Source organism: Uranotaenia lowii, chromosome 2 (assembly GCF_029784155.1).
Source record: "Uranotaenia lowii strain MFRU-FL chromosome 2, ASM2978415v1, whole genome shotgun sequence".
In the NCBI taxonomy this organism is placed as follows: domain Eukaryota; kingdom Metazoa; phylum Arthropoda; class Insecta; order Diptera; family Culicidae; genus Uranotaenia; species Uranotaenia lowii.
In genome coordinates, this window is record NC_073692.1 from 45,303,269 (window position 1) to 45,331,264 (window position 27,996).

At 37.6% G+C, this 27,996-nt stretch overlaps 3 protein-coding genes and 2 long non-coding RNA genes across 5 annotated transcripts; 1 reads left to right on the forward strand and 4 right to left on the reverse strand.

Annotated features, from left to right (window-relative positions):
• Window positions 1-353: 353 nt before the first annotated feature.
• On the reverse strand, window positions 354-15,021 carry LOC129741660 (eukaryotic translation initiation factor 4 gamma 1-like). The gene is made up of 3 exons (XM_055733407.1): window positions 14,398-15,021; window positions 862-2,836; window positions 354-792 (listed from the first exon to the last, which is right to left on the reverse strand). Exons 2-3 carry the CDS (start codon window positions 2,551-2,553, stop codon window positions 454-456), a joined length of 2,031 nt encoding a protein of 676 aa, XP_055589382.1. The 5' UTR covers window positions 2,554-2,836; window positions 14,398-15,021; the 3' UTR covers window positions 354-453.
• Window positions 15,022-18,639: 3,618 nt separating this feature from the next.
• LOC129744052 (uncharacterized) lies at window positions 18,640-19,042 on the reverse strand. Its single transcript, XR_008736793.1, has 2 exons — window positions 18,921-19,042; window positions 18,640-18,860 (listed from the first exon to the last, which is right to left on the reverse strand). It is a non-coding gene; the product is annotated as an uncharacterized LOC129744052 (long non-coding RNA).
• A 480-nt stretch (window positions 19,043-19,522) lies between these two features.
• On the reverse strand, window positions 19,523-20,725 carry LOC129749322 (uncharacterized). The gene is made up of 4 exons (XR_008738014.1): window positions 20,390-20,725; window positions 20,176-20,325; window positions 19,871-20,116; window positions 19,523-19,680 (listed from the first exon to the last, which is right to left on the reverse strand). It is a non-coding gene; the product is annotated as an uncharacterized LOC129749322 (long non-coding RNA).
• A 1,123-nt stretch (window positions 20,726-21,848) lies between these two features.
• LOC129745384 (uncharacterized) lies at window positions 21,849-24,034 on the forward strand. The gene is made up of 3 exons (XM_055738440.1): window positions 21,849-22,045; window positions 22,124-22,974; window positions 23,101-24,034. Exons 1-3 carry the CDS (start codon window positions 22,039-22,041, stop codon window positions 23,677-23,679), a joined length of 1,437 nt encoding a protein of 478 aa, XP_055594415.1. The 5' UTR covers window positions 21,849-22,038; the 3' UTR covers window positions 23,680-24,034.
• LOC129745385 (succinate dehydrogenase assembly factor 4, mitochondrial-like) lies at window positions 23,993-24,742 on the reverse strand. The gene is made up of 2 exons (XM_055738441.1): window positions 24,579-24,742; window positions 23,993-24,432 (listed from the first exon to the last, which is right to left on the reverse strand). Exons 1-2 carry the CDS (start codon window positions 24,646-24,648, stop codon window positions 24,167-24,169), a joined length of 336 nt encoding a protein of 111 aa, XP_055594416.1. The 5' UTR covers window positions 24,649-24,742; the 3' UTR covers window positions 23,993-24,166.
• Window positions 24,743-27,996: the final 3,254 nt, after the last annotated feature.

Here is a 27,996-nt window from a genome sequence, read left to right on the forward strand (position 1 = left end):
AACAACAATTTCTAGAAGAAGAAATATTTTTTACTTTTTTTGTAACAGAGAAAAGTTGAACGTTTGCACTTGCCCCGAGTTTGCACTTGCCCCGGTGTACCTTACATATAATAATCACCTTATTTAAAGCTATCCCAAAAAAGAAAGTGGCTTAGAAAATATTTCCACTAAAATTTTGCATTTGAGTTCATAGACTTTCATAAATTTCATTATTTCTACTTTTTTTTTTTAATTTTAATATCAGGGAAGTAGATTGATTTGCAGTGGTTTAGCAGAGAAGTACAAATTAGATATCTATAAACTGATTTATGCCTGGATTTGTTTGCTTTTTAACAAATTTTAAATAATAATAGTAAAGATAAATCGAAAATAATTCAAAAAAAATTAATTCCTTAACCGGGAAAAGTATGAATTTTTTTCAAGCAAAGCTAATTGTTGATCTGTGGTCGTTCATCAAAAAATGTTGCTATTTCTTCCCCCGTAAAGTGACTTTTTCCCACTTCCGCCTCCACCGCCACCACCCGATTTTTTGTGACTACCACCGTAACCGCCGCCACCACCACCTCTACTGCCATGTCCACCGGAGGAAGAATGCTGTCCACCACCTCCACCACCACCACCACTACCACCACCGGAGCTGCTACCGAGGCCGCCGGGCCCAAAGAAACTGGGGGGTGGTCCGCTTTGCTGTTGCTGCTGTTGTTCGTCGGTCAGCGAGGCGAAGGCATTATTTTTACCCCAACCTTGGAACATCGAGGCTGATCCCAGACGAGTAACTTCCGTTGTGTTTTGCTGGAATAGGTTGAAAATAAAAAAAACGAATTAAAATAAAGAAATGGTGTGAAAGCTAGACGAACTTACCGATAGGTTCAACTTTTTAGGGTCGAACGGTGTGGCCAGCGAGCGAGCTGGTTTGTTAGGTTGCACAAATCCATCGTCGTCCACGAAACGTTGCTTGTTCTTGGAAGCACTGCCTCCATCGCGATCCCGATCGTGTCGATCCCGGTTGCCACGATCACGATCTGGTCCGGAAAGTTGAAAGTTTAAGATGCGATTCTTATGTTCTTCGGCTTCCACTTCCTTCTGGATTTGGTCCATAGTTTTTGGAGCGGCTTGCGCTTGCGCTTTCCTTGGCTGCCAGTTGTTTTTACGCAAATCTATCAAATCCAATATCATGAAACGAATTCTGTTGGACACTTGTATAGCATTAGGTTTTTTGTCGGCTATGTCTTGTAATCGTTCAAAGCAATATTGCAACCCTTGGGAGTCTGCAACCGGATCTTTCTCCATGCGCCCACCTATTGTGGTCAATAGTTTGCAGAGACATTCAAGCGATTCCTCACACAACATTTCCTCGCTTAGCAGAATGTTGATGCACGTGTACATAATTTTGCACGTCAGCTGCTCGTGCTTGAACAATTCTCCAATGAAACGGATTGTTCCGAGAGCACGTCGTCGGACTTTAGCATCCTTTTCCTCTAGTTCCAGTTGTAGCTCTTCGGAATCTTCAACTTTCTCCTCGATTGCCTTTTTAATAGTTTCCTGTTTCTCGCTGGCGTTTACTTCCTTATCAGTGTGATGCCGTTCGAATTCCTTCTGGCACTGAGTGATTAATTTCCGCTTAAAGTTGATTCTATCGCTGTTTTCAATTTTTATTATGGTACCCAATTCCTTGCACATTTGCGCATAAGTGTCTGTAAAATTAGGTTCCATTATGGCCTTCTCGAAGAGGATTTTAATGCAACCATCTAAACGATCCTCAGTGTCAATGACATATGTTTTGACCTGTTCTACCAATTTGCTGAAATTGTCAGGCGTCAGTTTATTCAGAACACTGCGGAATTTCTTGAATAATTCTTGGCTTTTAGCACTTTCTTCGTCAGTCTCTTCCTGTTTTTGCAAAAATCTTGGCTTCCAGGCATTGCTTGACGTTCGCAGCTTTACATCCTCGGTAATATTGATATTTACTTTAATTAAGCCACTGTCAACATCATCGGTAGATCCTCCTGATCTCATTTCCTTCGCAGACAACCGTCCATGGTATGGGGCACGGCGCATCGGAGGCGGACGGCTCATCATGCCTCCATCGTTGTCTCCGGATCTCATGAACGTGGGAAGCAGCGAATTATCTTGATGGCCGTAATTCCTGCCTGATGACATACCTGGAGTATGACTGGATTTCAAAATCGATTTACAAGCATCTGGTATGGTGGTAGGTTTTTCTCGGCTAATTGTGGCATCCTTTAATGAAAGCAACATATCTAAGGAGTATTTTTTGTGTCCACTAGCAGTGTCATCAGCGTGAAGTTTCTCCGAAGTACGACGGATGCGTTTCCCTATGGAGTTATGGCCAACTTCAACTGTTGTATTGTTGTTGGTGCTGTTGAGTTTATTTTCGGCCAAATTGTTATTATCGGTATTCTCTTCATTGCTGTCGTTGCTATTGTTGTGTCTTTCCTCTCCGTTAATGTTCAGCTTGCTTACCGATTCAACCAGATCAATCTGATTGTTGTTGCTCTCCTCGGCAACCACCGGCTCCCCTGACTCGGACATGGCTAATCTCGTGGGATCTATCTTTATCTGACTAGCGATCAGGTTGAACAGACTTCGACTGGGTGATCCTTTTTGTCGCACAGGAAAACGCAATAAATAATATAAAAGATAACAATTCCGACGCTTCTACGTTTAACGAGGCAGGATCGGATTTAAAATTGGTTATTACTAGAGTACAAAATATAAATTTTAACACCTTTTTGTTCTAATCACTTTCGGAAAATTTCCCAAGATGAGGTTTACGGGCGCTGATGCTGCGGCAGTTTCGCGATGTACAATGATTCTGAAATAAACGAAAAACGCATTTAAAAACTGTTCAACAGGTATATGGATTTTTTTGTCAAGCTTACAGGTTAACTTAAGTGTAATATTTAGCTTCTTCTGATTCAGGTGTAAATAAATTCATGTTCTAGGTAGGAGGATTCCAATTTTTGTTGAAGCGCTGAATGATGTTAATAAATAAACAAATAAAAATTTTATTATACCGCTGATAACAAAAACTTCAAATCTCATAATAATGTCGGTATAGTTTTACTTTATCGCGAATTTATAAAGTGTAGGACGATTTTAAGATGTTTAATGTATTTGTTTATCATTTCTTACCAAAAGGATATTTAACAAATAATTTGATTTAATTGACGATCGATTCGAATGAAAATTCCATCTTCAGTTGAAAAAACTCTTTTTTTTTAGCGAGTTGATTTGCCTAGAAATTTTCTTAAATCTCTATCAGAAAAATTTGATAATTAATCATTAGCACAGCAAAAATCTAACTGATTTTTGATATTCATGACAATTTCAATACGATTCTCGTGTTTCAATTTTTTTTCAAGCTTTTCAATCACGAAATTGCACAAAGTACATTGCGTGCATTGCTTTATTAACATCATGAATGAATCGCATCGACCAATGCGATGTGCGATCAGCTGCTAGACGAGAGACAAGCGAGAAATCTTCAATACAGCCGCGTTTTCAACCATCCTATAACGATCTCAAAGTGAATGATGTGAGTGCAGTTCGTCAGACATGTCGTGATCTAATTTCGCTTTCTTTCTTTACGAGAGTGGGAATCTGTATGTACCTTTTTTTCTACAAGAAGATGCATTCTTTCACACAAAATGCTGACCTTGTTGATATGTTCGCTTAATACGGAAATTACAAAGAAAGCTTATTTATTCTCCAAAGTTCTGTACAGGTGCAAATGCAAACGATCACTATAGGCCAACTTTCATAAGTCCTAGAAAAAATGTACATCTTCAAAAATAATCAGTTAACTTTCGTTGCATCAATAAATAAGAAAGTAAAAAATTAAAAAAAAAAAGTGGTAAAAAGAAATGGCACTTTTGTGATTTTTTTTTTTTGAAATTTTGCACTTACCCCGTTTATGGGGGCAAATACAGCCAAATTTTTTCCAAACTAATTCACAGATGCATAAGTGTATAGGTCTTAAAACGAATTTAATACATGTTCCGGTGTGTTTTGTCAAATTTTATTGTTATATCTGCTGTTTTCCTGCAGTATAAATTACTTATTGAAACTTGATATTCGCTGAATGTTGTTTTGAGCAAAAGACCAGACCTTCTTTAAGAATTTTGAATATCCGCTTCAGATTCAACGCTTCGAACAAACCCTTCTGACCATTCTAACATAATGCTAACCATTTGGGAGATAAAACTCTGAAAAGGGCGATGTCCCAAGGCATTCTCAAAAGGTACGTTCGCATTTGTGTCTTCACTTGAAGATCAGTTCCAAACACTGACTTTTCAACGAAAAAGCGGATATAAATGCCCTTTTGTATAGCCAAAATATGCCAAACAAAAACACACTGTTCATGTATAGTAGATTGAGTCGATTTGTGGTCATTTTCGAATTTCTCCAACCCTAGGGTCTACACAGTAAATTTTTGCCTCGGTTTCCAGCAAAAAAAAATTGCTGGAAACGTTCAGCAATCCAAATGTTTGCTGGAAACCAGCAATCGGTTTTCGCATTGCTGGATTTTTCAGCAATCGGTTGAGTTCTTCTCATTTTGGCTGAAAAATCAGCAATCGGTTTTCAAATTGCTGGACTTTCCAGCAACTGACCTAGTTTGCTGGAAAACCAGCAATCGAGTTGTCACATTGGAGTTTGTTTGTTTTCGTACGCTGAAGCAAGGTGAGACTCTATTTTACGAATTTTGGTTAGATTAATATAATTATTTTTATTTTCCTCTATATTATAGCAACCAGACATAAGTCAAGGGTGAGTTTTTATTGGACAGATTTCATAAAGATACTAATCAGAACTCTTTTCTCAGGTGGCGAATGATCAACACTTTGGCACAAAGCTGCCACTCCAGGACCGGTGTTGGAAAATTTAAAAAATAAGTTCTTGGAAATAAATCCAAACATAATTTTAAAATGAAAGAAACAAATTCTTTTTCATTGCTCATTTTTTTCTTTTTTTTTTTCTCAGGGAACATTGCTCAATATAAACACAGGCAGTAATCAATATTCAATTTAGAATTGAAATATAAATTTGGTACTAAATACAGCCGGTGGTTTTGAAAGAAATTGCTGGCTTCCAGCAATCTGGATTGCTGATTTTCCAGCAATTTAAATTGCTGGAAAGTCAGCGGGACAAAAACCAGCAAAAAAAAATTGCTGTGTAGAAAGCTACGCTTTAGTTCAAAATTAATCCATGATTTTGTGCAGAATTTTTAATTAACATTTACATGAGTAAATTCGATTTTTTAGGTTTGTATGGGAAAATTGAATTTTTTGTAGTGAAAAATCAACATCATTTTTTATCGTTCTGTGGAACAGAGCCTGCTTATGGTTTTTGTGCCAATTTGAATAGAACAATCGATGATCGGATAGGTCCAGTAGTCATCAACAACACAACACAATTACTGTACCTTCAGTTGAGAATTGCAATTAGGAACATTAATTGAAAATGAGTGATTTTCGGAGCACTGCGCTCAACTAGCTGCCTGCTCGAAGGTATAAGAGAGGATCGTAAATGATGTTATTTTCTCAGCTTGTCGGAACTGGATCTCTCAAAATCAGCACGGATTTTTCCCTAAACTTTCGGTAACCACGAATTTGACAGTTCTTACATCACATTGCATATCAGAAATGGATGGCGGAAAGCAAATTGATGCAATTTATACTGATATTTCGGCTGCATTCGATTCAGTGAATCACGATATTCTCCTGAAAAAATTGCAACGTTTGGGACGTTCTGAACGACTATGTGATTGGATAAAAAGTAATCTTACGAATCGCCGTTTAGCTGTTAGAATTGGTTCTGCAGAATCTACTGATTTTATTCCAAATTCTGGGGTTCCTCAAGGCAGCAATTTGGGCCCTCTGTTGTTTACAATGTTCTGTAATGACATTAATTTGCTTCTTATTCGCTGTGAAGTTCTCCTTTATGCGGACGACCTAAAAATACAAGGCTTCCTGGACATGGTTGTGAACTGGTGTGCTGATAATTTACTGGTTTTAAGCGTTGCTAAGTGTTGTGTTATTACATTCGGTCGGAGGAAACATCCATTTATATATGAATACAGCATACTTAGTGAGTCACTGCAACGTGGGGATCAGATAAAGGATCTTGGAGATCGAGAAGGCCAACAGGATGCTGGGATTCATTATACGCCTGAGTACAGAATTCACCGATCCGATCTGCCTGCGAGCTTTGTATTGCTGCCTGGTTCGATCAATACTGGAATCTGCAAATCTGGTATGGTGGCCGTTTGAGGCTTTGTGGGTTGCGCGTTTCGAAGCAATTCAACGGCTATTTGTGCGGTATGCTTTCCGTGAACTACCTTGGGAAAACCCGTTAAATCTACCGCCTTATCCACAACGATGTGCTCTGCTTGGACTCCATACGCTGGCGGATCGTCATTCCATTGGTCGATGACTGTTCGTGACAAAAATTTCAGAAATGAAATTTACTGCTGTTGGCTGCTTTCCCGTTGTAAAATTTATGCTCCAGAACGAACCCTTCGTAATCGAGACGGGCCACGAAGTACGCGCTATGGCAGTAACGACCCCCTTCGTTCCGCAAATTATGCTTCCTCCGTTGTTATACCCTATTCGATTTTAATGTGTCCATTGCAACTTTCAAACAACGGATTGAGCATAGCATGAGTGAACGGTTAAGAAACTAGCAAACGATTTATGTAAACCTAGATTTAAGTTTTATTCATTCAGACACCCATCTTTGTCAGATGATATCAAGATAATAAGGGGGCATCCATAAATTACGTAACGCTCTTAGGAGGGGGAGGGGGTAAGCTCAAGTGTTACAACTTGTGACATAGGGGAGGGGGGGAGGTGTGCTCATCGTTACGTAACGATTTTCCTTAAAAATTTCAGTTTTATCGCAACTATTTTTAAGTCATGCAATTTTTGCAGAATGATATGCAAACCAAAATCAGCTTAAAATTTGTAAGCTACAACATAATTGAAACTAGTTTGAAACCTTTCCTTTTTAAAGACTCTGAGATAAAAAAAAAGTGTATTGAATATACGTGAAATATAGCGGAAAACAGAATATTTGTAAATTTACCCCCAAGAACTCAATTCAACCATAAGACGAAAATTCTACAATTTTTCTCAATTGGTATAAAAAATGCATTTTTGATTATTCCGACGAATATTACTAAGTGGAGTATATTTTGCATAACAAGTTCTGCAGGAGTATGAACAAAATAAAGTGAACAAGGTAGATCATCAGTTAACAAGCACAGAGCAACTCGCAATAAGACAATCAATATATTTCATCTGAGAGTTATCATCAATGAGTACTAAGAAGCGATTTGGATAGATATTTATTCCGTTTTGAAGAACATTAAAAAAAATTATGTTAAAATCTTTTTTTACCTCAAGAAATCAGTAAACGAAAACCTGGGGGTGGGGGGGGGGTTATTATCCGCGTTACGTAATTTTCATAGGGGGGTACGTCGAAATGTTACGATCTGTGACATACGGGGGGGGGAGGGGGTTAAAAAAGTGCATTTTTTGCGTTACGTAATTTATGGATGCCGCCTAAACAAACTACGGTGCATTTTGTTGTTGGAGAATCACCCAACATTGTTTGAGGCGCTCGCTCTCTGTTTTCTCTCGAGCGCCCACCCGAGGCAAGTTGTTTGTACGTTTTTTAATTTTTTGAAAATAAAAAAAATACTAAAAATTTTCTTAAACTGACTTGAATTATATCCCAAGCAACCAAAAGTCTCGTTAACCCATTCGAGACGGATTGCACACCGTGTGTGCAATGGCTTTCCGAGGTTATAAGACCGATTGCACACCGTGTGTGCAATGGAAGTAGTTTTAACTTTTCCATCATTTTGAATAAACCAATTTCTTAAGTTAAATTCTGAAGCTTTAGAGCGTGCTGTTGGATTCTCCAGCCCTTGGCGGAGTAATTGAAGTAAATTCTACTTTCACCAATGTGAAATCTGTATCTTATAGTTGAAAACAATATGAACGGTAGCTATTCAACTAAACGTATGATCAAATAATATTTAAATTATTGGTAACTTTTAAACAATTTATCTAAAAAAAACAAATGAAATAAATTTCTGCTCTATGGTAATCATCATGGATTTTTTCATAGAATGTATTCAAACAATTGTTTTATATTGTATTGAAATTTTTGAAATTTCAACGTTCCGTTCCGTTCGATGTGTCTTCATGAAATGTTGGGCGAATCAACCTTCTTTTAAGGTGTGCTATTCAGTAGAATATACGCAAGATTATGTGACGATCATTAGATTTTTAAATGTATATTTTTTATGAAATATAGATCTAAATTATCGCAAGAATTAATTAGCCGGACTTAAATAGTTGAACAACTTAAATAGTTTTCAAAAAGAAAAAATCCACAGGAAGACGCAAGAAAAAAATGGGTTAAAACCGACAAAGTTGAAAACATGGTCATGAATCACAAAAGTAAACACATTTTGGAAAAAGTTGAAAAAACTTATTGTTGGTTTAAACCACATTACATAATATTTTTTTTTGCATTATATTCTTCCTTTATGACCAGGGAATCGGACGTATTTTTTTTCCGCGTGTGTCGAAATCGTAGTCGGAAAAGTGTATTTTGTTTATATTGTTCAGTAATTTGTAAAGTAATTACACAGGGCATTTTCCACTAATAGAGAAGCTGGAACCTGTTTAGGCCCTCGAATGCCGATGCAGCTCTTTCTGAAATGTTCTAGTGTGAGTGAGCAAGTCTAGTGGAGCGTAGTTTTGTTCTCCAGGCCGGGTTGGGCCCAGCGATTCCAGACTGCGGTCGTCTCTACAAAGTTCTTTTTGACAAATATTGGCAGAATGAAGTGAACCGGATTTAACAACAGGATTGCATAGAGCTTTATTTAGCATTGGAATTGTGTGAACTTAATGTGCTGAGAGTGTTTCGGGTCACGGAAATCAGATTCATGGGCAAGGCTTATGGATAAATTACTCCCTGTTCACCTGCTTGAAATGTGTATCCTTCTTCCCAAAAACGGATGAATGAAAGGAGGGGTTGTGTCCTTGGATGCTACTTAATGAAGACATCAAGTTGGAAGCATGAACATTTAAACTAAAATTTGATTGTGAATAAACTGGTGAACATAATGCTAGTGTAGGAAAAAAATTGTGTTTGGACGATCGCTATAGCAATTTCGGCATGCTGCGACCAGTCAATTTGTTGTATACATGCAGATGTTGCCTTACCAGCAGCTAAAATTCGAAGTGGTAAGGTAATAAGCTTTCCTAAAATACCTGCAAGGGCAGCCAGCGGCCAGCAGCGAAGACGCATGTTAATTACATTATTTACTCAGAAACATTACGAAACGGCATATAAATCAAACATCTGTTAAAATAATATCGGTTTCAAAAATTGGAATTCCACGTTTATAACTTTTAAGCATAAAATTATACAAATTCTTGAGTTTATCTAGATATTTAATTCATGAATTGCTTTCTATGTGTGATAAATTTGTGGTAAGTAAATAGAGTGGAACGAAATTTTTTAAAGTGAAAAAAATTACTCTTTTCAAAAACAATCCTTTGCAAGTTAGTTTTAAGTTGAAATTTCAGTAGAAATTATACATTTCAACAATTCATTTGGGCTTGTGATATAGCTCAGTTGGCAAGTCTGTTGTCTCCTGAGCCGATGTCCGCGAGTTCGAGCCCAAGAGTAAACATCGAACACAGTTGTACCGGATAGTTTTTCAATAACGATCCGCCAACTGCAACGTTGATAAAGTCGCGAATGCCATAAGAGCACCAGTACCGGTAAGTGCTATCCCAGGTGTTAACCCGGGACATATTTTCGGTCTTATTTTAGCTTTAGCAGCTCATTTGCGCACCGGTAGTGCTAAACTGGTTTCCATTTTTGCAACTGGTGACGCATCGATAGGTGTTGTTGTTGTTTGTTGCTATTTTCTTATGTAAATTTTCCCTAGACACTTTAGCACCTGTCAAATCAGGAGCTGGTCGGTATTCATATTTGACTCCTGGCTCGCTTTTTTAACACCCAGGAGCAAGATGACACCTGGTTTGAAACCTTGCGGTGCGCCGTCGAAGTTTCAAAATTGAGTGTTATTATAGCTTTGACACCTGACCGCTGCTGATACTCTAAAGATGGTAAAACGACTATAACCGAAACAAAAAAAAAAAAAAAAAACAATTCATTTCTCAACTTTTTGGAACTTCAAGTCCATTGAAGGCTATTTGAGACCCAATTTGTAACTTCTATACTGAATGGATTCGATTGACACATCACAAAAAAGGCTATTTGATTAACTTTTTGGAACTTCCAAGTCTATATAAGGCAATTTGAGGCTCTATTTGTAACTTCAATACTGAGTTATGCGATTGACGTGTCACAGAAATCCGATTTAAGGAACATTTTGTAACTATCATGTTCGCATTCGACAAAATTCGGTACCAATTCTCTTTGGAACCTTTGTTCAGCGAAATTCGAACTTTGGAGGAACGCAGACTTTTGGTTGAATTCCACCTCATGTGTCCGATCCGCTGCTAGCAGCGGGTTGTGGGGGTCCTACGTCGTTTGGCCTAAAGTCATTTGGCATAAAGCCGTTTGGCATAAAAGTCGTTTGGCATAACGGTCATTTGGCATAATGGTCATTTGGCATAATGGTCATTTGGCATTATGCCAAACGGCTTTATGCCAAATGACTTTCTGTCAATCGGTATACAATCGGTTGTGGGTAGCAATGCAGACTTTTTCGTCATTTACTAGTTACAAATTACCAGCTGGCGCTGGGCAAAGAATCACACTGGCAGTTTAAAGCTGTTCATAACACAAAAGCCCTAACTCATTCTTCGAATGTCTATTTAAATATTAATCGATGCATTAAAACAATCTATAATCTTCCCCGTCTTTACCCAACCAATTTACTTTATTCCGATAGATCTCATAACATATTACCTTTCTCTAAACTGTGCGATTTGCAAACCGTAGTTTACGTATTCGATAATCTGCACTCGTCTAACCATAACCAAAACTTGATATTTAATGCGGGCCGGAGAGTTCATAATACCCGTCAATCTCACCATCTTATGCGCAGCACAGCCTCTACCTGTCTTAGTCAACGTCGAATTTCTTTCATTGGTCCTACGAAGTTCAACAGTCTTCCAGAAGATATAAAAAACAGTTCTAATAGAAACATTTTCAAGATCAAACTAATACAATACTTCAAAGTAAACCTTAACCAATAACCAACCACTAATTTAGCAATTTTTTATTTTTTTGATAATTTTCTTAGCAGTAAATTTAGTTCTAATAATTTAGTTTTAGTTTATTATTATCAATTCTCATAAATAAATAATTAATTTGTTAATCATCAAAATGGATCTCTTCAAAGGAATATTCTTCCACTGAGATTCATTGAGTAAAATTCTCTTTTGTTTTTTCATACTTCTTCGTAGTAAATAATATTTTTTACGTTCTCAGCATGATTAAAGTTTGTCCGCGTTAGAGTTTTTTATGTTATTTTCTTGTTTGCTGCCAGACATGCTGAGAACAGTTAGCGTCCATTACCAGGGGGCTCAAATGTGCTTTCTTCTACCCAGAGCGCTCTAGCTTTGATCTGTCCACCATTTATATATTTCAGTATCTTTCTGAACCTTCCTATGCGGTTAGGGTCTATATTACCTGAACTGTACTTTCTCGCTAGATACTTGAAATTTTCTGACTCTTCCTAAAATGAGATTTATTTATTTTTATTCAAGATTCTGATTTAAAACACAAATGGATCATTTATTCCATTTTTCTTTACTTCATTGCTTTTGTAAGACATTTTTGACTGATTTGTGAATGGAAAAGATATTCAACCTTATTCTGCGCGGCGCGTGAGGTGACAATAGTCGAGTCGAGTCGGAGTCACGTGAGTCTTGTCACTTTATTCCTGATGTGATAGAGGTTCATGCCCAGCTGACTACTATATTAGGATAAGAACTCAAAAAGTTCATTCTAAAAGACATTTCTCACCTGAAGCGACTACTGGAATCGGGTGACTAGGGTGACTCGACTATCGTCACCTCACGCGCGGCGCATTATAAGGGGGATTGTTCTCATGAATCGTCCAAAATTTTATAGAAATCGCATTTTTAGGTTCATGCCGAAAATATTATAACTCGCGTAACTTTTGATCCCATCGATAGAACTTTTCAAAAATTTCAGACATGCTAACTTTATATTTCAACAATCACTCTGCAAAATTTCAATAAAAAGTGTAGCGTAGCTTCTGAGATATTGGAGTTTGAATGGTAAGAATCCAAAAAGTCCGATTTTAGTAGAATTACTGTATCGCAGGCCACACACACTTTAGAATGCTTAAATTTTTTGATATAATAGTGTGATAGTTGGCCTATCTTAGGCAGAAAATTTGATAAAAAAATATCATCGTGATCGATATTTTGAACTACACAGATAATTAAAAAAAAATTGCTATATCTGCCCGAGAATTCGTTTCGTATTAATCTCGCTACAACCAAAGTTTGCGTTTATGGGGATGGCTTCCAGGACATCGATCATGTTGTATGGGCGTGTGAACGGTATGATCGAACGAAGGCTTGGTTACTGGATACCCTTAGTGCCCGAAGTTGATTACATGGTGTTCCAAATCGAGGTATTTTGGCAAACTGAGAATTTGGATATTTGTTCTCATCTAACAAATATCTCAAACTGTCTGACTTGGTCGTGTAATCCTGTTGTTCACGTAAATTTTCCCACAGTATGTACTTATTTTCACGTCTGTTTCGTTCATTCATTAGTACCCTGGGTTGTCAGGTGCCCAGATTTGTTTGTAAAAAAACAGTCCATATATTGATCGGACACAGATTTTGCTCTGATTTCTGCTCAGAGTGCCCAGATTTTGCAGACTTTCAAAATTGAGTGATGAAATCAATATTTATGTTTCGGATATGATCCGTAAGTGCCAGATTATACTAGAAATCTCGCTTGTATGCATTGCTATTTCATCAATCATTCATGAAAATTTAATTATACTAGATCGGCATGGTATGTGGTAGGAAATAATGTTTGTTAAATAGTTCTTAACTCGAACGTAACCCGAATACAAAACCACACCAAAACACACCCCTCACACAATTACCGAACATTTGGAAATACAAATTCCAAGAACTTTTGCGTTCGGTAAATATTACCAGTATTTCGGTAATTTGGTTCCGTATAAGGTCCGCCCGTCATGATAAATAATTGCCGAAATGAATAACGAACTTCGCATGCAGAACATTCGTTAAATAATTTACAGAGTTCGTCGATTCAAGCTTACTGTGTAGAGTGGCCTCTGAGTGGGTATTGGAGCTTGATTAAATTTTGAAGATTGGTGGACTTAAACGTTCTCCCGTCGCTGTACGTTAGTGTCCAATTGTATCATACACGCAGAAACACAGTGCAGAACATTTTGTAATTGTTTGTTGAATTCAGGTTTTGGTCCCTAGCGGTACGTCAGCAATCTGAAAAGGCGATCACTCTTTGTTCTGAGCGATTCAAGTTTTTCGCTCTGAGCCAAGCGAAGTTGCGCGAAAACATTTTCCACTTTCGGTGTTCACGAGAGGAATAAGCCAGGGTAGCTTTATTTTGCATTGATATAGGTTGAACTAATTTTTAGCAGTCTCAATGCAATCGCTTCTGTATCCTACGTCCGATCTCTATCGCATGCACATACATACTTTCTTATGTGGTGACGTGACCATGACGGTATTGACAAGGTCGCATTGGTGATCATGTATGCTTGTTTTTTTTTCTTGAGGTGAATGACTTTACAGTCTGGAGCAGGAAGTTTCAAGGATATATGGAAAATTTAACTTTAATTTCTAAAAACAATTAATTTTAACTTAACTCCTTATTTTTATACACTCGGCAGAATTTAGGTCATTTGTGTCAGATTCAAACCCCTAACCAGCAACTAAGTAAAGTAAGTTGTGCTGAGCTATGCGCTAGGCAGAGTGGTGTGTGGAGCAGCTAAATGGAATTTTAATCGCAGCAACCAGACACGCAGCCAACATTATCAGCGGTGCAGCGATGGTGCGGCGTAACGAAAAAAAAGAGATGCTATCATGTGCGAGCGAGTGGTTTTCTGTTTGGCTGAATCTAATTACCATTGATGGCCGGGAGAAGGAGAACCGTAAAAAAACTAGTTTTACCTTCCCTTTCGTTAGAGGAGAACCACCACGATTTGTGCACAGCGCAGCGACAACCACTAGAAAAGAGTAGGTGTCTTACTGCGATCAGTTCTCTTATGCAATTTCCATGTCCCACTGATAAACGAATAACCCCATTTTTTGCGGGTAGGTACACGAGTAAACCACTTACCTTCGACAACGGGCTCGCTCCGTCAGAATCTGAATCGGCTACTCTACGTTTTGGAAATTTTCCAAGTTGAGCTTCTTCAACGCGAAATGTCTTGTTTTTTTTCTTGCTACGTTGACAATTGCCGAGATGGTGGTATGAAGGCCAGGTTCACCATTCGGGTACTATAGGAAACGGGTCAGTCTTGCGGATTATCAATCTCCAATCGATTCTGGTTTTCTTACTTGTCACGGCCAGCACGACAATACTGCGGCGTTATAAAATTGTCTTCCACGGGGAACTTCCTGTTTCAATGCATGAATTCCTTTCGGCAATGATTTTCTTATAACTTTACCCTACTTTTTTTCGCAATGCACGATTTTTTTGTTTCCCTATGAACCCAATTTTTGAGAACGTTTTCTCACACACAGCACTCGTTAGTATTACCAAGTTTTCACACTATAGCGTAGAGTTCAATTTAAGATTAATTTTTCCGGTAGACAGCCGTGATTTTCGGTTTTCAAAGTACGGTTTTAGTTGAAAAGTAATATTCAACTTTCATTTCACGTGCTACGTGCGAAGAAACTCAATGTCTGGCGAGTGTCCGATGATGAGGTGCGCGACGGCACTAACACAGCCCCACAAGCCAAGGCAGCCAGCCAGTCGAGTTGCAATTTTTTGACAGTTCCAATTGACAGCACAAGTACACTCTGCGGAAAAACACATGTTTTTGGTTTTACTAATGGCGTATTTTTTTTTGATTCCGGATTTGGCTCTGGAACCGTCAGAATAAAAAAGCAAGTTTCGGGTTTCGAGTTATTCCATACGTAGGTGTGCGTGAGAACGAGTGCAATGTTTACATGCAGCTGTCATTTTGTCCTCCCTTCTGGATTCCTTCATTCGGTTCTTCACATCCGGATTGCCGTTTTTCGTGTCCGGATTGCACTGGACTGCAGATAGTACGATTTTGCTTGGCTGAGAGGTTCAAAATCGCTGCAATAATCATTTGCCCGTTCATTATTTCAACTGTTTTGTTTTCAGCCAAAAACAGCTGTTTAATGTTTTGACAACAACGTTGAGAGTATTGGTGAACTTCTCGCAAAACTGACTTTTTTCTCAGGGCGACTCCGTCCCTTTTTCGAGCGAACCTAGGTTGCCTCTCGAGCAATAAATGAGCACGATGACAGCAGTTAGAGCGAACCTAGGTTGCCTCTAGTTTGCCTCCAGGTGAAAAAAATACACGGAAAATAATAAAAAGGTAAAATTTACCGAGTTAGCAAAGGTGAACGCTCGTGAAAGCCAAAAAGGTAACTTCTACCTCTTCGAGGTGAAACTCACCTCACAGTGAGGTAAAATTTACCTGAATCGAGGTTGGAAAAAAGGTACAATTCACCGAGAAAAAAGGTGAATCCAAAAAAGGTAAATCTTACCTCGTAGCGAGGTGAAGTTCACCTGAATTGAGCTCGATAAAAATGTATAATTCACCTAGAAAAAAAGGTAAATCCAAATAAGGTAAAACTTACCTCGTAACGAGGTGTAATTGACCTGGATTGAGCTAAAAAAAACGGTACAATTCTTCTAAAAAAAAAGTAACTATTCGCCGAACCCGTTCATTGAGGTCAAGCTGTTTTGTCATTCTAGGAACAAGTTTTGCTTTGTGCCTAATATGTGAAAATCGGAATAGAATGGTAAGTGTTCTTAAATATCATTTAGTTGTGCTGGTTCTCGTCATAATACTATTGATTTTGTTTCAGATCGGCCCATAGAGCTTTGAGGTTTATTCCACGTCATCCTCCAGCCGGAAAAGCCGAACCTGACCGGATTAGTCGAACGGAGGAGGCCAATGTACGCAACGCAGGTGGATTCAGCGGCCATAGCGGCTCAGAAGAACGCGAAGCCGAATTACCAGTCCCGATTTATCTCCATTAAATATCATTTTTGAAAGAATTTTGTATTTTTTTAATTCTTATTGAAGAAAACAATCAAACCAACCAGCATTTACCTTTTAAATCAGTAAATGGGAAAACGGAATTATTTACTATTTTGCTAGGTGAATGCGAAAAAGGTAAAATTTACCTTTTTGCTAGGTAAATTGAAAAAAGGTAAAATTTACCTTTTTGCTAGGTGAATGAAAAAAAGGAAAAATTTACCTCGAAAGAGGGGTGGAAAAAAATCACCTCGCAAAAAGGTAAATTTTACCTTTTTTTTATTTTCCGTGTACGTTATAAATCACACGCGTATGTACACGGTAAACAAAGTTACTCTATTCTGTATAAAATTTCATACAGTTTCAAGAAAAGTGTCTCCACGCACTTTTATGTTTAGGCGTTTTATTCAGAGCGTGCACGCTAACTTTTGGCTACCCCTTAACGAATACTTTTGACCCGTTATTCAATAAGACTGGGAGAACTCCTTTTTAAGGATACAGTCGCTGTACCCCTTAAGGGGTACTCAGCTTCATAACGCTTGTAGCGGGTCAAAATTACCCCTTATTCCAAACGCTCATACCGGATGAAAATTACCCCTTATTTGAGACGCTTTCATATGGTGGAAATTTCAGGAGCTGCTTATGGGAAATATGTTTGCTGGGAAATTAACGACAACAAAATATCATTTTTGATTTGGTTTATTGAAATATGACAATAGCAAAATTTATCCACCATTTTTTTTTACCATTGTGTTAATCCACTGCGGTTCCGGTTTCGTCCATCGGCTTAAAATTTTTCACCGCCCTCATCCGGAACTGTGCAGTTCTGAAAAAATAACATGAATAATTAAAATCGAGCAAAAGGAACAAAATAAATACATCATAAAATACTTACAATCTTTCGCATCAATCACAATTCACCGAATAAATAATAACGCTTTCAATGTTACATCTAGAACTACCCCTTTGAAGCGGACTCGAGCTTTTCGAAATAAGGGGTAATATTGATCCGTTAAAATGACCCTTCATTTGACAGATAGTGGAGGTTCTCAATAACGGGTCAATTTTACGCCTTTAAGGGGTAGCCAAAAGTTAGCGTGTGTCTATTATGATATATTGACAGTTCTACACGAACACCACTTTAACAGAAGGCCTCAGCCCTAACCTCAAACCATGGGAGAACAGAATCGATTTTTGAAAAGGGCGCACGATAAACGCGTTTTTCCGGTACTAAAATCGACAAATTCGCTCTGTGGAAAAGTGATACACAGATGTTCGTGTTTTGATTTTTTTGGGTGTTCAGGGCTGCCAAGTGCATTGATATTTGGAAAACGATGATTATGCAATTAAGAGCATTGTTATTGAAAAACCTTTTCATGAGTACTGAGAATTTGCAACTTTCCCGTAGATTTATATTCGAATGTGAAATAAAACGCATCATTTATCTGAACGAAAGAACAACTTACTGTATCGCACACTTTAGCGAAGAAGCGAATTATGTGGATTTGTTTAAAATAGTCAGAGCATGCAGGCGAACCTTGAACATTCATTAGCAAAAGATAGCTTATCTTCATCTATTTATGGACGCCTCGTATTGAACTCAAACGTTTAGCTGTTGATAGTTAAAAAAATTAATCAATTCAGAAATATTATAATAAGTTTGAAACAAGCAAATACTGATTTTAGTAACGCACCTAGCATCACTGCCCGAATAGAAAAACCAAGGCGGGTAAAGCTAGGTGTGTTCTTATACCAATGCACGGAATCGTCCATCTTGTGACCCTTGTGACAGGCAATCGTAATCGTAGGCATGGTAGGCGAACAATTCGCTGTCAAAAAGCGCACCGTCTCCACCCCCCACCAATGAGAAACTTTTAGTACCCCTTGCCTACTTTTCCTCAGTATGCACCCACCCTACTGGAGGCACTCTGAGAAAAACATTGTGAAAAAACCATGAAGATCATTTTCACACTGCCATGGATTATATGGTTGACACTATGAATATGATGGTGCATGAAACCTTGAATTTACTGTGAAGTTAATCTTTTTCGACGTTGAAATTTATGGTTTTGGCGAAATTAACCATGAAAAAAGGGGGTTGTTAAGCAACTTAACAATGAAAAAATAAACTTTTTTCCATACATTTCGGAACACAAAACGATATTATTTATGGTTATTTCAGCTTCCAGTTTTTTACAAGGGAATCGTAATATTCATTTTACTTTCATTGTTTTGACGATGATCATTAATTTTCACGGTTTTTTCATGGATTTTCATTTTTTTTTTTTTGCTTCAGGTTATCGTGCATTGCTTAATCATGGAAATTAAAAAACAAACAGTTTCATATATGTCAATATATTTATTCACGAATCACAAAACACTTAATAATTTACATGAAAATTTCTTTGAGATTCAGTGTTTTTTTGCAAGTTCTATGTCTTCCAGCTCAGGTTGAACATTCCGAAATCCAGCGTCACGGCTTCATTTTTCGGCAGACATCCGGGTCTGCCTCTAGCGCGATTCTCCGTGGACTGATCTGCTTCAATATCGTCTGCTTTTCCTGAAATCAAATAAAACATAAGTTTGATACAGCTAAATCCTTGAGATCGCTAAAACTTACCATTTTTTGAAGTGAATTACATCTCTTGGGAAATTTTTTTAGCAAAACATTTTTCTAACACCATCGCGTACCTACCACGCGCACCAAACCTGCGATGAAAATTTTCGTTTTGACAGCAAATGCTACACGCTCATTTTGAAATCCAACTAATAGGCAAAACATACAGTGAAAGAATATATTTTTACAGTGGTTTTCACGATAACTGTAATATTCATGATAATTTCATCATCATATACAATTTTTACCAAAAACATAAGATTTTGATCTTACATTGTTATTCACTGTTATGATAAAAATTATTGTTTATTTACTGTAATACCGCGGTCTTGGCTATTCGGGTGGTGAGGCCGCCAGCAAATCAAAATTTGAGGTTATGGCTGAGGCCAATTTTTCGTCAATACTATCGTCCGTATACCTACCCTTATAGAGCTTTTATACATTTGCGAGCTTTCGGCCGGTTAGTCAAATCTGTATATTTTGACATGGGGATGCCCATGCATTTTCAATTTTTCTTCAGAAAAGTAAAAGTTAATGAAATTTCTCAAAAAAAATCATAAAAATTTATTTTGCGTAGCAATAAAATCTTTATTATTGATCATAAAATATAAGACCAACCATCGTGGTATCGAAATATTGTTTTTTTTTTCAATATTTTTTTTCGGCAGAAACTTAAACCTTATATGGCTCAACTTGAAGTTTCCATGACTTTCCGTATCGATTCACATATCTGTTACCTTAAGGCCGGGAAGGAACTCAGAATCTGAAAAAGAATTTATTTTTCAACCTTTTGCAATAGCAGAATAGAATCAATTTGTATTGTAACAATTAATTATACTGGGAAACTAAGATTTTTATTTAATCGAAAATCTTGGGTAAAACTTTGTCGAATAGAAATTATAAATTTTGTCTGATTAGGAACAAACATTATTCATGAAATATTTTTGAGATACCTTTTCAAACAGTTCCGATGAACTGGCCAGACCGAGACGGTTGCTCCCTCAAGCCGGTAGAATGGCAGAACTTTTCGATGCACACCGATCGAAGATTCAACTGGGACGATGGCCGGATTGACACTAAGAATATTTAAAGTCAGATCCAACATCTCTTGGTTCAGCTCGTTCCCCAGCTGTTTCTGCAGTATTAGTCCTGTACCTGCGCTTTGCCTTCCTGTTCCTTTATCTTAAGAACCGTCTGTGCTGCAGTTAAAAAAAATCAGATAGGGAAAATAGTAATAAATTAATGTTGTTTGACATACCTTTTCCTATGTTATTAACTTTTGCTGTTGCCGGATTCGGATGCCGTTTTCTGCTGTGACCTTTCCACTTTCTTCGGCGTAATCGAATCGGGAATGGTTCTGGTTGCTGTGACATATCCTTCTTCTCGGACGCGGAGACTGCTCCAGCCACTAAAAATGTAACATAGTTATAATAATGATTATTGTTCTTCAGAATTGAATTCTTCATTCTTACTCAATTAACCAGCCGTCCGGCGCCTGGCGGCCCATGCAGAGCGGGATTTGCCTTTTTCGATGTTTCCTGATGCACATTATCGGATAGCGGGTGATTTTTCTTCTACTAAACCCAATCTGAAATAAAAAAAAAAAACAATCAAATTTTAACATCAACTCACCAATTTCCAAAGCCCAAATGACGAGAAGCGACAGATGATGATGATTTTACATCGAATTAACCGCAAAAATCAAAAATATGTTTGACTGCAGTTTATAATTAAAATGAATATCAATGTTGTGTTATGATAAATATTATGGTCTTTGCTATTCGGGTGTTACTCCATCATCATCAGAAAGCTCAAATGATTTTTCTTTTTTTCGCTTCGACATCCCTTCAAATAAAATTCCAACAACAGTAAACTTTTTATACAGAGCTGAATAATCGAGATTAAGTTCAAACCTGTATACTGGCAACTAAAAACTACTCAGAATTGAATTGGGGATATGCAAATCAAGCGTGAGTTTTCAAAAGGACGTATGTAACATCAGACAAAATCTGAGAAAAAGGAGGGACAAAATTATGTTAATATAAATAAATGCTATTTAAAGCTGTTTGATCTAGAATCAAGTTTTATCATGGCAGCTGCAGGAAAAACAATAATGTTTTAATTATAGGTTTGAGCATACTGGATTTTTTGCTGTTTCCTAGTGAATTTGTCAAAAAAAATATTTTACACCGTATTGTTGAGTTTTTTTTCACATACGCCATAATGATTCGTCGTTGTGACAGTTTAATATTTACATACACCCTTTATGATTCGTCGCTTGGACAAATTGTTTTCATTATGCGTCAAATCAGATACGTCGGTTTTTTCACATCATTGCAGATGCGTCAGTTTTAAAATAATAATTATTTTAAAACTGACGCATCTGCAATGATGTGAAAAAAACCGACGTATCTGATTTGACGCATACGACGGTTTGCTGCGATCCTATCTGCTGTGTGTGCGATATTATTTGTTTTGACAGATGCGTCGTTTTACCAAAAAGAGGTGTAAAGAAGAATTTCGAAAACACTGAGAAAAGATGACATAGGTCGTTTGTATATTTTTTTAGCTAACGGCATATTATTTTTTTTTTGTACAAACAGTTAATTCATACAGAAGAAAATAAAATTTACTATACCGTGCAAACAGTAACTCAATTTGTTTACTTTTGCGACATACGTCCTTTTGAAAACTCACGCTTGAAATTATGAACAACAACCGATTAGTTATGCTGAGTGTGTAACTGCAATGCATTTAAAGAATAACTCAATTTTTCCGTGTAGTTATAGCTACTGATAAATCATTTTACACATTTGACAAAAAAAAAAAAATCACGCATTATAGCGAGTACTTTTTCCCAATCTGAGACCACCAATCACCATACTCATCATGATATGGACAAAGGGTCGCATAAAAAGTCTGAGTTTTACTGACAAATCAGGGCACTTGGCAACCCAGGCTACAAAGTGCACCGCGGGTTTTCGCGCTAATGTAAACAATGAAAAATTAATAATTATTTTACTTAAATTATTATTTACTTTGGTGAGTAACGAACAACTTCTCTAGAAAAGCAAAAATAAACCAATTTAAAAAGTTCTTCTGTTAAAAGATATTCTGGAAAATGAAAGGTATGAACCGATTACGTTTATTTAATAATTTACTTTTTCGAAAAACGAATAGGTATACAATTACAATTTTTACTTTAGGTGTGAAAATTTTGGCTTGCCTTTCGATATTGGTTATCTTGCTTAGTAAATCGTCGGTCGCTGAAAAAGTCTTTCGGGATCCAGACGATGATTTTATCAATCCGTCATGGGTAAAACCTGACATTTGGAGAAGTCAAAAACGGCGTGATCCCGAGCCGCCCAAAGTCGAGTGTGAAAAGGTAACGAAACCATGTCAATGTCCACCGGCTCCCGTTTGCCTTTCTCCAGATCAGCGAACGATGCATTCTTACCGAAAGTTTGTCACCAGACTTTTTGATGAAAATCTTCTGGAAAAAGAAGTAGATTCCGATTATCTGGTTCGTAAAATTCAACTGAAGATAACCAACGGGCAGCTGACACAACTGAAGACCGCGCAAAGTATTGGAGATATCGATGCTGTAATTGCAAGCATAGTCGAACAGTCTGGCAAAATGACCTTCTACGAAAGGTATCAGTTGATTGCTTTCAACCTAAAGGATTTTTTTAGAGGATTAGGAAACAGCATTTTCTTCCTCCAATTTGCGACGCCTGTTTTGTATATCATCGTAGGATACTTGCTGATAACGTTGCTGTCTCGCATGATGCAAATCAACCGATGGTTTTTATTATTGCTTCTCTTAGCAGGAATCAGTTACAGTATGTCCTACGAAGACTGTAATCGAAAACTAGAGGCGGAAGCCCTAGCTCGTGTCAGCTTTAATAAAATACGAAATCCCTGCAAGGAAAACAACTCCGGTTGGCTTGATTACTTGAACCCGCTGAATATGTTCTCTGAAAGCAACGAACGAAAATGCTATCGACATTTACTTGATACGCACAACCTTCACATCGGCCAATGCAATCCAGCACAGGTAAATTGTACACCGTTTGTAAAGAGCGTTACGTTTTTTCTTTTGTTTGAAATTTAATCTTTTTTTTTATCAATTTGTTTGCAATTACTTAACTAGTTAATGAACATGTGCTTAACTTTTTCTCAGGTGGTTGTTCAAATGATTGGCAGCCTTCAAATGGAATATTTTGAAGTTGTAATCGAGAAAACAACACAGATGCTCAGTCAAAGCAGCTGGATTGGCATATGCCTTATAATACTGGTCGTTTACCTGTTTATAACAAACATCCCTGCATATATGCTATCAACAGCCAAATGTACAACAGCATTGCTTTCTACGCGCAGAATCGGCGAACTCCCGTCAGAAACAACCCAATCGATTGCACCTGCACCGACCAATATAAAAGTTGACATCAATTTACCATCATATGATTCATCAATGCTAAACCGATTGGAAGACATATTAATTAGAAACGTTTCCGTAACCAACCAGCAAAGCATCACAGAAAAACCTAACGACGACAGAGATGAATCAGAACCACCAAGGGCTTTGACCTCCACTGTACTTGAGGCGTGCACATCTCCAGCAAGCGATGTACAGGATCTGCATGAGCCTCCATCCGAACCTCAATCCACCAAACCAGCACCGGAATCAACTGTCAAAACTTCTTCAGCGGAAAACTGGGAAGAGAAGAAGCCACGTTTCGAAGATCAACCTCCAGAATAACGTCCTTTTGACGGAACGCTACGGCTTGTATAGGTAAATTAAGGAACTAAACAGTGATAGCTATTAGCCTTTTGAAATCCACATTTTGTATAATTTATGATGCTTCGGAATCAATTGATAGAATTTAAGAACAATTAGTCATCTGGAGCAGTAGCTCGTTTCTGTATAACTTAATTAATATTAGAACATAACATAGAATACAAAAATCTTCACAGTTTTAAATACCAACAAATAAACTTTAAGCATAGAACGGCATGTTTTTCCAACTATGAAATTCTTTCAAAAACGTTCTTCACATGGAAAACAACATCACTACACCATAAAGTGAATTTTATTGGTTAAAACCATTTTATCTGATCATTGGTTTGAGTTTGGAATTGTCAGTTAAGCAGACCTTCCTTACAATATAATTAAACTCTGATCTTTGCTAAAGCTAGAATAATTTAAAATCTAATGTAATATACTACAATAAGGGGTTTTTCCCACACTAAAAATCCGTTACCCGTCCTTTGCGTTCCCAGTCGCCATAGCGCGTGGGTTCCGGTCCCCGTGGGCCACCGATCTCTCCGGTGTTGGGATTGGTATTGTTCGGCCACGCCTTTAACGGTTCCTTTTCCTGATACGGATGCTTTCCGACAATTTCATCTAGCTTTCCGATCGGGGTCTTTTCGCGTAACTTCTTTTGGAATTCTTCCATCCGTGGGCTGACCGGTTTGTCGGTTGGAGACTTCGTTGAGAACGATAACGACGGCACTAGTGGTTAAAAGATGGATAATCGGATTAAAAAAACGTTTTCATTCTTTAGAACTTCGAAAAAGGAATCCAGTTGCGATGTAGAAGTTGTCCGCATGCTTTAGGTAATTAACGAGATTAACTTAGAACATTTCAAATTGACTTACCGAAGTTTACTACATAAACGTGCCGGGCGGAGAATGATGAAATTTGATTCAATAAAACCTTTGAAGTCATTTCTATCGAAAAATGTTTACAGTAACCGCGCACAGAAAATGTTTCGCAAATTGAACAATAAAAAATCAAAACATTCGAGAAAAAAGTTTTGTTGGAGTGGATTCAGACGATGTGGTCGAAAAGCCTTTTGAGCCAAACTACACGTAAAATTAAAAAAAGGTAAAATTTACCGAGAAGCAGAGGTGATTTTTTCCCCATTTTTCTTGGTAAATTTTATCTTTTTTTCATTAATCTCGCAAAAAGGTGAATTTTACCTTGATTCCATTCCCTAACAAAATGGTGAATTTAACCTTTTTTGGATTCACTGGCCACAGGTAACAGGTTTCTCATTCACTTACTAAAAAGGTTTTGTTTTGGATTTGTCACAAAATGATAATAAAAAAACAGAGATTTAAATTTATTTAAGATTTGATTTTTAATTAACGTTCTTCGCGTTCTTCCAAGCCAACATGGCCGCTGAATCCGCCTGCATTGCGTTAACACATTCCTGTTCTCCTTCGATTAATCCGGTCAGGTCCGGCTTTTCCAGAATGATATCTGGGGTATGTTAGGGAATGACTTGGAAGCTCTCTGGGCTTACCTGTAACAAAAGCACAGTTTTATGCCGACCAGCATAAATAAATGAAATCTATAAGAAAACATATACCGTTCTTTCGCGATTTAAACATATTGGGCACGAAGCAAAACTTGTTTCAAGGGACACAACAACTTTAACTCAACAGACAGGTTTAGCAAAAATAGTTAGCTTATTTTTAGATGAATTGCTCCGTTTTGTTTAGCTCAATCCAGGTCAACTACACCTCTCTACGAGGTAAGTTTTACCTTTTTTGAATTCACCTTTTTCTAGATGAATTGTACCTTTTTCAGCTCGATTCAGGTCTACTTTACCTCGCTGTGAGGTGAGTTTACCTCGAAGAGGTAGGTACCTTTTTGGCTTTCACGGAGTGTTCAGCATGTTATCTCGTTAAATTTTACCTTTTTTTTATTTTCCGTGTACAAAAAAGGTACTTACAGCACCATCTTCATCTCAAAGTATGAAAGTGTACCATGAAATGTACACGGAAAATAATGAAAAGGTAAAATTTACCGAGATAGCACGGTGAACGCTCGTAAAAGCCAAAAAGGTAACTTCTACCTCTTCGAGGTGAACCTCACCTCACAGCGTGGTAAAGTTTACCTGAATCCTGCTGAAAAAAGGAACAATTTACCGAGAAATTTAAAAAAGGTAAAACTTACCTCCGTAACGAGCTGAAGTTGAGCTGAATTGAGCTAAACAAAACGGTACAATTCATTTTGAAAAAAAGGTAACTATTTGCCGAACCCGTTTATTGAGGTTAAGCGGTTTTGTCATTCAGGAACAAATTTTGCTTCGTGCCCAATATGTGGGATCGGAAAAGAACGGTAAATATTTTCTTATAGATATCATTTAGTTGTGCTGGTTCCCTCATACAACTTTGCTTTTGTTTATGATTATGATTGTTGTTTTAGATTAGCCCAGAGAGCTTCCAAGTGTTTTTCACGTCATTCCGGAACATCCCCCAGATATCATTCCGGAAAAGCCGAACCTGACTGTGGAGTCCCTGTTCTAGACCTTATTAAGATCCAAATCCAGACTGCCGCACAACTGACTTGATTGCTTGCTACACTCTAAAAAGGTCAGTTGTGCTATCGATTGCTAAACATCGTCGGTTGAGCTGGGCTCTCATATATTGTCTGTATGGTGGGAGCGCAAAGACGATTAATATCAAGATACCACATTCTCCCCGTTCTCAATAATTGCTTCATATTACATTATCATATTATTTTTATATTGCCATGAGCTGAACCCGGCTCTTAACATTATACCAACGGCCATGGGCAAAACCCGGCTAACTATCGGTTGCCATGGGCTGAAACCCGGCTTTTATTCTTTTACCGATGGCCATGGGCTAATACCCGGCTTACTATCGGTTGCCATGGGCTGAAACCCGGCTATTCATCCTTTACCGATGGCCATGGGCTAATACCCGGCTTACTATCGGTTGCCATGGGCTGAAACTCCTGGCAGGATCGCCAATGTGGAGTCCCTGTTCTAGACCTTATTAAGATCCAAATCCAGACTGCCGCACAACTGACTTGATTGCTTGCTACACTCTAAAAAGGTCAGTTGTGCTATCGATTGCTAAACATCGTCGGTTGAGTTGGGCCCTCATATTGTGTCGCCAGTCCAGCGCTGTAAAATCAGTTGTGCGACAATGGATTTTTTTCGGAGTAGGTACGTTAAACCTAACGTCGGAAGTAGTGCGCTGGAATCGTACGGTGACCCGCCATCCAGCGCACTACTTCCGACGTTAGGTTTAACTTATCTACTCCGAGAAAAATCCATTGTCGCTCAACTGATTTTACAGTTTTTCCCTGTAACGACAATATATTGTCTGTATGGTGGGAGCGCAAAGACGATTAATATCAAGATACCACACTGACCGGATTATTCGAAGGAGAAGGGCATGAATGTGTTAACTCAATGCAGGTGGATTCAGCGGCCATGGTGGCTCCGAAGAACGCGAAGAAGGTGACCGTGAGGAAGCAGGAGTATTTGCCTGGCAATGAAGCACGGGCAATATTTTTTGATAAACACGGTGATGCTTACTTACTTAAAATCTTCTTTATTTATGTTATTTTAATACAAGGATTTGTTTTACATTTCAAGAGATGTGTTGTCGTAACATTTCAGCTTCGATTTTTTTTATGTAATATTAATTTTTGTTTTCAACATGAAAGTTTTTAAATGATAGTTTTGAACTGTGAACTGTGGTAGTTCTAGTACTTTTTATAAGATTCAATATAATTTTTAGAAACCTATTTTGTATGGTTTGTAACTTTTTTAAAATACTTTTTGCGCAAGTGTCCCAGATAGGAGCTGAGTAATCAATTACTGGAAGTACAATTTGTTTATATATGGCTAATTTGTTTTTCAAATTGAGTTTAGATTTCTTATTTATGAGAGGGTACAATCTATTTAGCATAATCAAACATTTGGTTCTAGTGTTTTCTACATGACTACTAAACAGAAGTTTATAATCGATTGTTAGTCCTAGATACTTCACAGAAGTAGACCATGGTAGTTGATTATTTTCAAGAATTACATGGGTTTGTGATTTATGTTTCCATGATTGGTTTAGTGGGAACAAGATAATTTGTGTTTTCACTGTATTCAGTTTTATCTTCCATGTATTTGTATATTCCATAAAAACATTGAGGCAATCTTGGAGCTTTTTAACCAATTGATTAGTTTTTCTACCTTTTACGGAGATAGCCGTATCATCCGCAAACAAGGATGGTTGGCCTTTATGCAGAGGTGGTATACTG

Coding starts and splice junctions, on each gene's coding strand:
- LOC129741660 (XM_055733407.1), bottom strand. CDS start 2,553: ATGTCCGAGTCAGGGGAGCCGGTGGTTGCCGAGGAGAGCAACAACAAT. Junction 793..861: donor CTAAAAAGTTGAACCTATCG/GTAAGTTCGTCT, acceptor AACCTATTCCAG/CAAAACACAACGGAAGTTAC.
- LOC129745384 (XM_055738440.1), top strand. Junction 22,975..23,100: donor GCCAATGCAATCCAGCACAG/GTAAATTGTACA, acceptor ACTTTTTCTCAG/GTGGTTGTTCAAATGATTGG.
- LOC129745385 (XM_055738441.1), bottom strand. CDS start 24,648: ATGACTTCAAAGGTTTTATTGAATCAAATTTCATCATTCTCCGCCCGG. Junction 24,433..24,578: donor CGTTTATGTAGTAAACTTCG/GTAAGTCAATTT, acceptor TTTAACCACTAG/TGCCGTCGTTATCGTTCTCA.